The 14,235-nt window shown below is 49.1% G+C and overlaps 1 protein-coding gene across 3 annotated transcripts in view; it reads left to right on the top strand.

Annotated features, from left to right (window-relative positions):
* The window catches only part of GRIK4 (glutamate ionotropic receptor kainate type subunit 4), a 208,917-nt gene that overhangs the window by 159,495 nt on the left and 35,187 nt on the right, over window positions 1–14,235 (top strand). For all 3 annotated transcript variants that reach the window (XR_012651547.1, XM_075035022.1, XM_075035023.1), the window contains exons 8-10: window positions 2,939–3,100; window positions 10,200–10,352; window positions 11,617–11,721. Coding sequence is in view for 2 of the 3 variants with exons in the window: in XM_075035022.1 (XP_074891123.1) it covers window positions 2,939–3,100; window positions 10,200–10,352; window positions 11,617–11,721 (420 nt within the window). In the remaining variant the exon portion in view is untranslated. The remainder of the gene's footprint in view (window positions 1–2,938; window positions 3,101–10,199; window positions 10,353–11,616; window positions 11,722–14,235) is intronic.

Here is a 14,235-nt window from a genome sequence, read left to right as displayed (position 1 = left end):
TGGTGCAGGCCTTGAATGGCAAATGAGTTTGTGTTTGCAAAACGTGGGCTTGGAAATGTCGAGTGTGGTGAACGACTGTGTAGGAAAGGAAAAAAACAAACAGGGACAGAAGCTGAGCCGGCAGCTACTGGAGTATCTGGATGCTCTCGCCCCTTTGCCCTCCGTAGCAAGCCTGACCTCACCAAATCTCTCTTATCCCATTGCAAATGAAGTGTCTCCCCCAAGGACAGTTTGTCTCCGTCTCATTGCATAGGCAGCTCATGGCTCATTGCTTGTTTCTGACCTGGGTCCGCAGAATACTGTTGTGCGCATCTGATGGAAAAACATTTAAAGGCAGAGGGTTGGAGCTGGAGCAGGGAGAAAGGACGGGGAGCAGTGCAAGCAAAGGGTCGCGTACAGGCCACGCGATCCCCCTGTGTTACAGAGGTGGATGCTTTATGAGCATGACAGCATCAGAAATGGGGTTTTCTGCAGCTGGAGGCTTGCCTAGAAAAAGATGGATACGGAGAGCATTGGCTGTAGAAAAAGACCAAAGCTTGCAATGACCAGCCACCACTAATGGGAGCTGGGGAAAAGCTGCTGTTAACATTTGAACCAGATCAAATTGTTGACTCCGGTGGGGGAGCATGTCTGGGTCTGCCTGCGGTCGCTTTGTCAGGCAGCGAGCCCTGGCAGCTGCCTCCATCCTCAGCGGGGCACGGGAATTTTCCCAGGGAAATGGGGCTGATGCGGGCAGGGGTCCCTCCTGAAAGCTGCGCAGGGAGCCGAGCCGGGGGCTGGGACTGACCCCCCATCACTCAGCCAGCCTGAGCAGACTGGACCCATGGGTTCAGCCTTGCGACTGCTCTGTGACTGGGGCAAATCGCACCTCTGCCTCAGTTTCCCCCATGTGAAGTGAGACCAGCGGGGCACATTCCCTCACCCAAGAATTGCTAATTTAAGGAGCAGAGCTTAACAAACCTGCCACGGCCTGAGCAACCTCAAAAGCTTAGAAACGTCTTCAGGGGAGAAGAGACGTGATAAATAAAGGCACTAATTTCAGCTGCCTTGAGATTGGGGCGGTCTGGCCTGAGACTGAAGCCTTGGACCGTGTGGCTGTTTTGGTACATAACATCTCATTTTCCTTCTGCATATAATGAAGCCAAGAGGGCAGTCGGACAGCTGCTCGTGTTGTGCCCCCCACAATTTGCCTCCCAGCTCTGGCTGGGGGGAGGTAGTGTTTTGCAGGGGCTCAACATATCTCCTGCTGCTCTGCTTGCATCCAGGATCTCCTCAGGCCCAGGTCCTCATTAGCCATCTGCCCTCGTTGCGTGGGTTGACAGGATGCCGTGGGTAAATGGATAACCTGTCAGGAAGGCAGGAGGATAATATCATTCAAACGAATCAATAGTTCACAGGCAATTTCATGTTACCTAACGTTAATGCAGTTGTGTCCAAAATGCATTTAATCCTGTGTCTGATCACATTCTCGTGGGAGTTTGCCGTGCTGGAATAGTCTTGTAACTCCATGTTTCAGAGATTTACAGACATTGTTCCTGTGTGCACACGTACGCAGGAAAGATAAAAAATTACTTGACTTGCTGAAATCTCATAGTCCACAGAGCCAAAAGACATTCGTATTAGTGGTGGAAGAGAATGGGTATCCAGCAGTTTCAGAATCTATTACTCCCACCTTCTCACTCCATTTTAGCAATTAGCAAATGAGAAATTAGTGAGGAAGGCACCATTATTTCCTGCTAATAGGACAAGGAGGGCTGGACTCTTTTCCAGGAAACTGGCTTTGTCATGTAACTGCTTCCATTGACGTGAGTAGCAAAATAGAGCTCTCGCTTTTTCCTTTTTTTTTTTTTCCCCCATACAGTCATTTTTATACATCTTACCACTTTGCTCTTTAGAAATGCAAGAGGATGGGCCCCGCTCCAAAGCCCACAGTCAAAGCACCTTGCCTAAAGGCCTCCACAGGACATTAGGATGTGAGTGGCATCTCCTCCTGGTACCTGATGGCAGAAAGGAGCAGAGCAGGATTGCCCTGTGGGGAGGAACTGCTTTAATTTAACAGTTTAAAGTTGGTGTCACCGAATTGGATATCGTGGTGGTAGAGCAACTTCACTCAGCAGATGATGATTGCAACCCAGGCTGGGGTCCAGTTCAGTATGCTCTCAGAGGAAATTAAAAATAGTAAAGAAAAAGGACGTTGGTGTCTCTCCAGACATGGGTCCTACAGTCCGGTGGTCTTGGTGGCTTGGGGATCCCTCCTGCCCCCTATTTGGATGGACAACCACTGTCTGTGTGCTCGTGCTGTCTGTAGCAATACGTGGGCACAGCAGTGTTTTCATGGGGAACACGGTAGAGATCTTTTTCTGGGAGTGCCTTGGAGAGAGCATTGCTTGGGAAGTATAAATCTGCTAAGGAGCTCTGTAATCCGGACCTCCCACAACACAGCTGACCTTCTCTGGCCAATTGTAGCAGGTTGCTGGCTTAATCTGAAAAATTTCATCCACCTCCCTGCCTCTGCTGTAACCTCTGTGTAACAGGGAACCTCCTGTCAGAAGAGTTGGTTTTGAAGCTGCAAAGAGTAACACCACACTTGGCCGTGGTTGACAGGAACCACGGCTCAGAAGTGAAAAGTTCCCAGCACCTGCTTTGGGAGGGGTTTTGGTCTTTCGGTGGAACTTGGCCAATAAAGTACTGGACTTGGCTGACATCTTCATTAAAAGCCTGAGACGGGCAGCACACTGAGTCGAATTGTGGTTAGCGCCCAGGCTCTTCCTTACCGGCCACTGGGTGGATTTCAGCCCCAACTTGGAGGTGGTAGGTTTCACATGCAGGTTCTCGTAGCTGCATGGTCCCATCTTCCCTTCAAGGGTACTGAGTGGTTTTGAAGCTTTTGGTGCCTGTTTTCTTCCCTAATCCCATTTTCTGTTTTGGGCTGCTTTAGGAGTTTTCCCTCCAGCGCCTGGACACCCTGCTGGATGACCGAGTCAACATCCTGGGATTTTCCATTTTCAACCAGTCTCATGCTTTCTTCCAAGAGTTTGTCCAGAGCCTCAACCAGTCCTGGCAGGAGAACTGCGATCACGCCCCTTTTACTGGGCCAGCAGTAAGTAAAATTCATTCCCATTGCTTACAGTCTCCCTAAGCTGGAAGCTGCTATAGACCGTCAGGAAAACCTTGTGAAAAGAGCTGCGGGCTGGTTCTGAGCAGACACTGGCAATGCAGTGTGAAGACCACGCAGAGGTAGAAACACTGGTCTCAAATGTATGGGTACATGGTATTCCCTAATTATTTAATCCAGATAAGCCCTGTGCTAAAGAGCTCGGGCACATCACCAGGCTGCTGTTGTACTGCTGCAGCTTGGATTGGCTTTCACGGTTGTCAGTCTTGGGCAGATGCAGTCCAGGAATGGGAAGGAGGAACTGGACCGAGCACCTTAGCTGAATTAAGTAGGTAGGAGGGGATTTGGGGTGTCGAGCCGTGACTTACCAGGGAGCCTCCTGATCTGGAGAATACTAAAGCAATCCTGAAAGCCTGCAGTCGCCCGAAGGGACCTTGGGGAGCCACGTGGGTGTAGAGCTTTAGAGGGCTTTTCTGTGCTTGAATGGCTGTACAGCTTTAAATTCAATCCTAATCTTAATTTGAATTATATTTATATGTGAGTGCAGGGGATGATGCAGCCCTGATTCAGTGTTCCCTTGTGAAATTTGTCCCTGTTTATTTTACCTCTAGGAAGACGGCTTGAGGAAGAGGGAGTCTAGATGCAAAGAGCGTGGAAAGGGCTGGGCTTAGGCAGATGCCAAGGGGCTGTGTTACGTTGTGTGTTCGAACATCTCCCTGATGAGTGTGCGGATCAGCACCGAAATCTTCCCTAGGGACTCTTCATAACTGGGAAGGTTTGCAAAGCAGACTTGCCAAATTGGGGATTGCAGGGGGCTGTGGCTGGCGCTGGGGGAGGAGAGAGAGAGAAAATGCCATCAGTGGAACCCTTTGCATTGTTTTTAATGAACTCAGGGTCCCCTTGACAAGCTGAGGCAGCTGTGTGCTGCTGAAAACCTCCTTATTATCACTACAAAGTGATATTAAACAGGCGAAATAAGGAGCTTGCTGCCCTCTGTGTCCACATCCTATTGGCTTGACATGGAGCTCAGGCCATGGTTAGTACGTGCCTGGGACCATCCTGCTCTCCATCCTTCCAGCCCTCCCACACAGAGGCAGCTGCAGTGAGCTTGCTGTCTGCCCTGCTAAATCTCTATAGGTTTGCTACCAGGAAGCTTCCTATTTAGATGACGGTTGCAGGGACTGTTCAGAGGCATTAAAAATAAATTTCCTTCTAATCATACAAACAGAAGACAGTAGGAACAGGAGTGTAGCAGGTGTGATGGGGAAATAACTGACCTTACTGTGCCTTCTTACCCTGTGCTGTCTTGAACAACCAGCAAAACCTGTAGGTGGAAGGATGCAAGAGCATGCCCCATTGCAGCGTGGGTTTTTTGGTTTTGTGGTTTTTTTGAAGGAGTTCAGAGCTGAAATGGAACTGTTCGGTTTGTCAGCCTGAGCCTAAATCACCCATTGGTGTAATACTACGTCAGCTGGATGCTCCCTTCATTCATTCATAAAGCATAATCAGCCATACAGCAGGCTTCCTCCCAGGCCAGGGAAGACGTGTCTCGAGGGAGGGGGCTCGGCCACGCTGGATCGCCCTGACCTAAACGGTTCCAGCCCTGCTGTCATTAGGGGACCTGCCCAGGGGCTGCAGTGGCTTCCCAAAGAACCTGCTGTCTGGCTGCTCTGGGCTGTGCTGGGCAGGGTAGCTCCCCTTGTGCTAGCCGGTGCTCAGCTGCTCGGGAGGGAGTGTTATTCTTGGTGTACAAATGGGAAATTGAGGCACGGAAGGGAAGTGACTTGTCCTGTTATATCAGCGTTAGGGAATCTACAGCATAATTAGAAAATGGGTTCAGTTCTCCCAAATCCTAGTGTAGAGTCTTAACCAAAAGATGATTTCTTTCTGATAATGCGAAGGTTTGCTCTACGTTCATAGCAGAGTTCCCATTGCCAATGTGCCATGTCCCAGGTGATGAGAAAAGGGCCTCGGCTCGGGTGGTGAAGATACAGAGCAGAGGTGAAGTGAAATATTCCCAGGCAGGGCACGTGTTTCCTCTCCTGTGTCTGCAAAGCAAATCCAGCACCATTTTGCCATGCATTGCCTCTGCCGTTGGAAATCTGGCAGGTCTCAGCTCCCAGAGAGCATGTCTCTGTGTAAGAACTTCCCCTTTTAGTCCTGGGAAGCAGATATCTCGTGGGGTAGCTCATACTAAAAAGAGAAAAGGAAGCTCAACAGCTGGAAGTGACAGGAGGGAGGTTTCCTGCGAGCTGCAAAATCCCAGGGCTTTCTTGCTAGAGCTGAGAAAGCGTCTGAGGAAGAAGGAGGGAGCTGCTTGCTCTAATGCCGTTCTCATTAATCACATTGCAAAGAAAGGAAATCAGAGAAAATCATTCAAATTACAGATGGCTAGATTAGGTAATTAGAATTTAGGCTAAAACAGATGTTTGTAATTAAGTGTTTATGTCATTGAATAAAATCCAGATTGTAAAGTCTATTTCACAGGATTTTAATGGTTTTCATTCTCTGTGTTATGTTTGGGGGCAAAGATACAGATGATAATGTTTTAGGAGGAAAATTAAAAAAAACCCACATGGCAAAACCCAGACTAGCCAAACCTGTTCATATTTCCCTGGTTATCCGTTTACCTTTAAACACAGCCTTTATGTGGGAGATTTCCATAAATAAAAAATAAAGTGGGATGTTCCACTCAGCTCTCCTTAACCTGCTGTTAGTTTCTAGAGAGGCAGATCTGGTGTTGGGAGGAAGGTGTGCTGCAACCAGCAAGGAGCTGTAGTGTACCAGGGTAGAGCTCAGGCACCATCCCTGCTCCCACGGTGCAGGGCATCTGACGGCATTAGCTGCCTTAAAGGCACTGGTGGGAACCAGCCTGCCAGCTGGTGTGCGCAAGGGCTGGAGATCTGTTTCTTGACCCTTTCTAGTTGGTGAGTTGTTCCCAGGGCGTTGTGTCACAGTTGTACCCTGCAATACCTCCGTAGTTCTCGGGTACAGCCTCTCCTTGTGCAGCTGACTGGCGTGCCGAGGGGAACGGAGCAGCGAGCCCGTCTGCCCAGCCTGCCATCTGCTCCCTTTTCTGGAGCCTTGTTCTGATGAGGCATCCATCAAGTGGCAATTTTTATTAGCAACTTTCATTGTCAAGGATCAGGCTTTAGGGAAAGAGGGAAGTCCTCCCTGAACCTGGGAGCGGAGGACCACTGCTGAGCTTACCAAGTCTTTCATGTGCAGCCTGTCGCAGAGCTCTTATGTTGCAGAGGCAGTACAAAAACAACAGGGATCTGCACAAATCAGACAACGCATGCAAGGAAGAAAATCAATTTGTTAACAGGCAAATTGGCTTTTTGTGACAGAGTGACAAAGCTGTGGTTTAAAATGAGAACATAAAAGTAGTGAGAGATTTTATAGGCAATGTGAAGAAAGTTGAGGCGATGTACGCGAGAGCAGTGACAGATCCCACTTGCTGAATCTGCCTAGAGGAAGTTAAAAAGGTGCTGCCTCCAGCTCTCTCTCCCCTCCTCTGCCGAAGGCTGTGGCCCCAAGGCATCTGCCTGCTCCGCATCTGTTCCAGTGCGAAGTCAAGCAGCTTCATTTACTGCACCACTAACTTAACGTGAGCCTGCAGGGAAGTGGAGTGGATGTGCTAAATGACCCACTCGGCATCTTAACGTTCTGGGCCGCAGGAGATAGCTGGCAACAGTGAGCTGGTGTTAACCTTGTTAACCCCAGTTACCCTTGTGAGAAGACACTTGCCTACCTATGAAAGCCAGAGAGACCAAAGAACCCAGACGAGCTGCTGCACTCCAATGCTGTGTAATTGTGAACGGTTTCCTCCGCACAGCCTACGTCCCAAATTAGCTTGCGGTGTGGAATATGATTCATTTTATATGAGTTACCAAATGAATAGTGGCAGAGGGAGATGGCCATTAGGTGGATGGTGCAAGGCAACAGAGCAAATGCTGCGTTGGGTTGAGATGAGAGACAAACAGGAGAGGGGTGGTGCTGCTGGTGGGGTTGCAGGTAGCAGTGGAGCAGGATGATCCCACGCCAGCAGCCATGGGAAGGTATGGAGTGCCTTAGAGGATCTTGGTACCAGAGGAGGGAATAGAGTGAAGGCCATGAACCTCCCTAGGTCTGAGTCCTGGTGGCTGTTCAAGAGATATTGAAGGGGGAATCAAGGTAGGTATTTAAAAGGAGGTGCACGGGTCTGTTCACTTGCATGTTGCTGTGCTGCCAGGCTCCCATGCATCCAGGTGCCATGCTCCAGGACCCATAAAAAGGAAAGGCTGGAATAGGAGCCTGGTTTTGAGCCCGGTGGGGCAGGGAATGGCTGGCATAAATAATAAGCGGCATCAGGAATGGCAATGTGGTTCTTCTGAGGAAAGCTGTGATTTTTCTTTAAAAAAGGAAAGAGGTATGTTGAGGGCATGGGAGAGATTCCCCTTCCCTGCCAGGAGGACTTGATCCTGCGTATCACAACCCCCTCGCCAATCCCTAAATTTCTTGAAATCATAAGAGGGCTGCCAGAAATCCTAACAAATTGTTTAAGGCTAAGGAGTGAAATATTCTAATCAATAATGTCAAATGCTTCACTGAGATCTACGAGTCTCTTGCTCACCAGCTAATAAGAGATCATTAATTGCTCAGGGAAAATGGAAATGAAAACCCAGCAGGAGACAATTAAAAATGCTGTTCTAATATTCTGATTTGGTATGAGATGGTGAAACTTTGGGGTCACAGGGGTTGCGTTTCTCTCATAACAGTTTCATTTGGCCAACTGGTATTAATATGGTTCCTGATTCGGGAAAGCAATTGCTAGTTGTGTATGGTATCCTGTAACCTGAATGGGACTCAGTCCGCAGTTAAAATTAAGTATAGGCTAAAGAGCTTCATGGAACAGGGGCTGAGGACAGGCTGGAGAGGTCATATTACAAAAAGAACATGTACTGAAGGTAAAAAAGAAAGGTAGGGAAAAGGATATATCAGCTCCTTTAAGTAGCTCTGGAAAATGCTTCCCAGAGGGGAATGTTTAGGTCAGATGTGAATACTAAACAAAAAACCTTAGTAGACGTACCCCTGAACAGAAGGGAAGAAATGCAGGAGAGGCTTGCTGCTGTTGCAAAGGGACCTGTGATATCTCATAGCTAAGGCAGGATAGGAAACGGGATACCCAGTTTCTGTTCCCACTCTGCCACCAATTCCTTGTGTGTCCTCAGGCTGCTCAGCTCCTCTGGTGTTACTGTTTACCTCCTGAAAAATAGCTATAATAAAACTTTGTAGCTCTGGAGCCAGTCAATCCTTATTATTAGCAGAAAGCTCTCAATATATATGACCAAAGGTGCTGCCTGTTGCATGGGAAACAGGTCAGATGCAAGACTGACAGATGCCAGTCAAGTTGCTCAGTGCTCACTGGAGAGTCCCCAGATGCTATTTGTGTAAAACAGATTACACTGGTACGTGCAGGAGGAATGCGATAGAGCAAATGTGAGTCTGTGCCGGGACTGGAAAAGTGAGAGGTTACTGGTGGCATTAGAGCTGGTGTTTGGGGTTTTTCTAGCATCAGGCTGGAATCATGCCTTTTAACTTGTGCGGCTTGTACGTTTTAAGGTTTTGTGCTGCTTGTTGACTGCCTAATCCCAGGCCATTGTGGTCAATGAGGTCTTACCACTGATCTGAGTAAGATCAGGCAGGGTCAAGTCTGATTCACTCTGTTCAAATTAGTAACGCGGTTGAAGCCAGAGGTTCATTGGGATGATTGAACTGGGTGAGATTGTCCTTGCAGGGCTGCTGGCAGCAGTGAATAAACCTAATCAGGCTTTGGGAGGAATAGAGGATGCAGATACCGCTCAAGTGCTGTAAGCCACAAACAGGGTAAGGTAGGGGAAAGGAGCCCCAGGCTAGAGATTGAACCCGTTGCTGGGAGCTGGGATGGTAAGAGGGTGCTCTCGGAAGTAGCCACGAGGAAATAGCCACGAGGAAAACGTAGCCTTGATAGTAATGAGCTGCAGTGGCTTAATTCCAGTAGAGTCAGGAGGTGACAATAATTAAAAGTGAAATCTTAGTCACAACAGTGAACATGAGAGAGCAAATGGCTGATTATTAACTAGATCAAAAACATTGAAACGGTTGTGCATGGGCGAAAAACACTGTTTGCGAGGCTTGATGGACAAAGAAATCTGATTAAAGGCAAATGAAGCAAAGATGAGAAGGAGAAGGGACGAGCTCTGTGATTCCTGACGTTCCTTCAGCAATGCCATTACAGAGCAGGTAACAGCCAGCAGGAAAATGGAGGTTGCAGCAAGGCACTAGATGGTCTCGACGGGCTCTGAAAGCCAGGACTCAGTTGCATGAGAAGCAGATCTAGCAACACCTCATTGCTTGTCGACCTGTCTTTCAAAGCAGTGGTCGAAGAAGGACTCTCTGGTGCCTAATGAAGGCTGAAGCAGCACAGTCACATTTTCTTCTGTGGCTGTAGGCACAGGATTTTTATTCTGCCCAGCTGCCTGTTTTAAGAACTTCACAAACCTGATGCTCTTAGGGGTGTTCCCCCTGGCCAGCAGATTGATCAGAGGTTACCAAAGCACCAAAAAACCACACCTTGATTAGAAAGGGTTAGTTACTTTAGGAAACTGAGATAGAAAAGAATGGGAAGGGACAGCGACAAATAGAGATAGAAAGGTCATAGTGATGGCAGAAACCCTGAGGAACAAGCAAGCAGAGACATAAAGGGTAAGGAAACAAGCAAGAAGAGAAGGAGAAATGTAACAGACTGGGAGTGGGACTGGGGCTGCCAATGGGTACGCTTGCCCCAGTGGTGCCAACACATCAGCAGTTCAAGGATACCATTGCTTTTGTCTCCCTGTCCTTGCATGGGTGCAGACGGGGTGCAGGGTGTTGCTGGAGCAGAATGGTAGGCAAGCAGTGCTTGCTGTCTGCATGGAGGAGGCCGAGGATTTTGCTCCTTTCTGACCTTTGCTGAGGTTGTGGATAGAGCACTCTCCTGCCTGCTGCAAGGTCCTGAAGGTGCAGTGGGAGGCTTGATTTTTGTCTTCCTGCCTCCATTTTTTTTCCTTCCTTTTCCCCACAGCTCTCTTCCGCCCTGCTTTTCGATGCTGTGTATGCCGTGGTGACTGCTGTGCAGGAGCTGAACCGGAGCCAGGAGATTGGTGTGAAGCCCCTGTCCTGTGGGTCTGCCCAGATCTGGCAGCACGGCACGAGCCTAATGAACTACCTGAGAATGGTGAGAAGGGACTGAAGTTTGCTGGTGTGTTAGGAGCTAGTGCTCGTCGCTGCCGGAAGGAAAAGAGGTGTATGTACAAGCTGGTGCTGGCACAGTTCTCAAGCACAGAATGTCGGTCTGTTTGAAGGTAGCGCTGGGAATGAAAAGAGAGGAGATCTGAGGGCTGGTTTGTTACTGGCCTTGGAGCGACATGAAACTCTCCGTTTTTCAGGCTTTGCTGCAGATAAACTGGAATTCAGTGATTTTTTTTTTTAAGTATGAATGTTTCTAAGTGATTGGAGCTCTGTTTTGAGTGAACTTGAGTTGCTATAAGGTCATGCAGTACAATTGCTTAGAGCTCAGTGGCAAGTTGTGAGTTTCCCTATGAAGGGGATTGGGTTCCTTTGAACCCAAAAGTGTGGTTGCCGGGACCAATCAAGCCTAGTTCTGGCACAAGAACAGACCCTGAAATTTCAGCCTTGAGAAGTAGTCGGAGTTTGTCAACGTGATTCCTGAGAGCTGAGCTTGACCATGCAGAAGGAGCATGTTTTCTGAGTCTGTTTGGGGTGCAACTGAAATGTCATAAGATGAGGAAATTTCATGAGATCTTTTTTTTCCCCCCAAAGGAAGGATCAGCTGAACCTGAACCTTGTACCACTTTGGTCGATGCATGTGAACCCTGCTTTAAATCTCACCCTTAGTCAGAGACAACAAAACTCTTCAGCTTCCCTTGGCTCTGCTACTAGGAGGCCCAGTAGCTTGCCCTTGTTACTGAAGAGGTGCTCCAGCAGCAAGTGAGCAGTGGTTAATCTGCACAGTGAGGCTAGGCACTCGTCCTGGCTCCGTTGCAACATGCTCTTGTGTTAAACGCCAGCCCGATGCTGTGAAACGGCACATAATGGTTTCTGGAGGAATCCCCCGCTAGCGGTTCAGTGTGACGCAGCGAAGAGCTCGTGCCTGCCGCGGAGCAGCGCGGTGTTAGCCTTGGGATGGAGGGAGGCGGCGAGGGGCTGCGGAGGTGGTTGTTCCAAAGCAGCCGGAGCAAAGAAGTTCGGGGAGCCCCGCACCTTGTGCTGCTGATTCTCCTGCTCCCCTCCGCGTCTCTCTGCTACCCTAGCCGGACTCCGAAAGCAATTAGGATGGAGACGCGAAGACTCGCGTTGCTGTACCTGCTGGGAGGGTGGGTGGCCAGTGCGTGGGGCGAGTGGCCACCGCCCCCGGCTCTGCTGCGGGTGGTGGGGTGAGCCGCCTCGATGGGCGCTGTAACTCATTCTCTCTTGGACAGGTAGAATTGGAAGGTCTCACCGGCCACATCGAATTCAACAGCAAAGGCCAGCGATCCAACTACGCCCTGAAAATCCTGCAGCACACGCGCAGCGGCTTCCGACAGGTGAGAGCGGCCGTGCCGCCCCGGGGACGGTGCCCGGGGACGGTCTGTGCGTAGCCTGGTGAGGGCTCGGCTCAGGCTGCTGCCGCGGGGACCGAAGGGGATTATGGACACCCCTCCCTCGCAAAATGAGGTGTTCAGCAAGTGACAGCGCGGCGTGGATGTCGTGGTAGCTCTCGCTGGGCCTGGGTTGTCAAGCGCACCGTGTTTCACTTCATCAAGGACGTGTCTTGAGATAATTTAGATTTGTCTTAATGTATCAGGCCCCTGAGGTGGTGATGTTAGAGTCAGTATCTGTCCTGTCACAGTAACCCTCCTGTGTGGGAGATAATTCAGGGCGTAAAGTGTATGCCAGATACAGCACTTGTTCTTAAGCTTGTGGAGACACGTGTACTCATAATTATTTAGGTGGGGAAAAATGGGAGTCTCTCCCATGAAATGGGCAAAAAAGGGTACCGTGAACCTTTCCAAACAACTGCTTCTGGGAGAGAAATAGAAGGGGGCAATCCTGTGTCACCATCTCTCCCCAGCGTGGTGTGTGGGAGGAAGTGAAAGACAATTTACCTCTCAGTTTATGGTGCATGTTCCTCTGTAACGGGTTTGCTTATCTCAGAATCTCGTTTGCTTTTTGTCTCAGCGCTTGTAGATTCCTCACAGTGTTGGTCCTTTTTCTGCTTGTTACCCTCTTTCTGTCCAAGGGATATTTTCTGGCTTCAGCTAAGGTTAAGGATAACTCTGTGGGGTCACAGATATCAAACTGATGAGATTACATGACACAAGCCCAAGGAATTAGGGTTTTACTGGTAAATCCAAACCTCATTCAGGAAAAAAATGCAAGTCCCGGGAAAAGGGTTTTCATCTGTCTTATTTCCCTGCTGACAGATCCACACCTGCCCTTTTCTTGGAGATTGCCACTTCTCCTAGGTGCTGGCAGAGAACAAAAGCTATTGTATCTTACCCTACACCAACAGAGCATTTTGGCATTAGGAAATCTCTCCTGGTCTGGCAGCAGTGAATTTTAGCCTTGGCAAGGATGTTGCCTGCCAGTTCTTACCTGTCAAGTGACAGCTCAGCTTTGATGCTGCCTTTAGCTGAGTGAGCGGGGGATCAGGATGGCATTTTCCCCATGGTAAGATCTCTCATAGCACCGATGCCCTTTTAATCATGTCCCAAACCCATCATATTCTGAGCAAAAGTGACAGATCCAAGCCCATCTGCATTAATAAGAGCGTGCATTCAGCTGGAGCAGAGGAAGCAAATGCTGTAAACCTCGCTATGACAGCTACATTTCTGATGTGTTTAAATGTGGCAGAGAGTTCACATTAAAAACACAGGTCCTCCTGGAGCAGCGCTTCTCCCAGAGCTCCACAGAGAGCTCTGACTGCAGCTTAATCCGCCCTGAGACAAAAGTCTCAGCTCTTCTCCACAAACCCGCTCTGACAGGAGAAAACATTTTTTGACCTGTTGCCACAGCTCGGTAAAATAAGCAGCTTCATGTTTCAGAGGAACCCAGGAAAGCTGCGCCGGGACCAAGCTTTTCAGATTCCCCATCAGAGCGCGGTGGTGATAAATCACTTCCAGTAGCAGTAACAAGGTGCTGGAAGGACGGGGCAGTCCCTCGGTGTGCGCAGCTACCTGCTGAGATCCTGTGGTGGCTGCAAGCTCTCTCCTGTCAGAAACCCACCACGGAGGAGTTAGTCTTCATAAAACTGCTCTGTATGCCTGCAGCAGCCTTTCCGCTGTCTGCCCTCCCCTTCTCAGGCAGCCCCCTCTCCGGGGTCTCGCCTGACTGATAGCAATGCCCGGAGGGGTGTTAGGGCCCCTGACAGGCTGCAAGAGTTTGCCGTGATATGCCGGGCTGGGAAGGGCATCCCTGGACGGAGCTCTGAAACCTGGGCAGGGTCCTGCCTGATCCTGCCTGCCCATCTTGGTCACTGCAAAGGGCAGCCAAAGGCCACTCTGCTGTGCCATAGATGGTTGTTTCCTTCTCGCCAGCTCAGCTTCTTGTAATAAAAATGACTAAATAAATCATTAGAAATCATTTAATTAAACCCACCTTGCGGGGACGGCGTAAGGAACAGACATTCACATCCTGGAGACAATCTTGTTCCCAAGGGTTATATTAACTGATATATGTTAACGGGCTCTTGTTTGAAACACTTCCATTCCCTCCTTAGTTTTAATCGAGCTCATGCTCTCTGCCCTTTTCTCTCTTTCCATCTCTCTCTTTCTCTCTCCCCTCTCTCTTCTTCCATCTATCGAAGCCACAGGGACTTCCAGCTCATCAGCTTTGATAAAGGATTCACCAAATTTTGAAGCTGATCCAGCCAGCAAACAAATTAGAGACACTTAGAATTTCTAACTTGCTGTTGCTTTTGGGCAAGGAGAGACAGGGCTTTTTAACATCCAATTTTTAATACATTTATGTAACGTACCAAACGTGTCTTTTCCTAATTTAGCTTAACTAGTGGAAATTTTTCCCTAGCCATATGAGAGCTGCTCTCTGTTCATAGGAAG

The sequence above is a fragment of the Buteo buteo genome, chromosome 9 (genome assembly GCF_964188355.1).
Source record: "Buteo buteo chromosome 9, bButBut1.hap1.1, whole genome shotgun sequence".
In the NCBI taxonomy this organism is placed as follows: domain Eukaryota; kingdom Metazoa; phylum Chordata; class Aves; order Accipitriformes; family Accipitridae; genus Buteo; species Buteo buteo.
The sequence above is the reverse complement of the archived record's forward strand: the minus strand, read 5'-3'. Positions and strand labels throughout refer to the sequence as shown.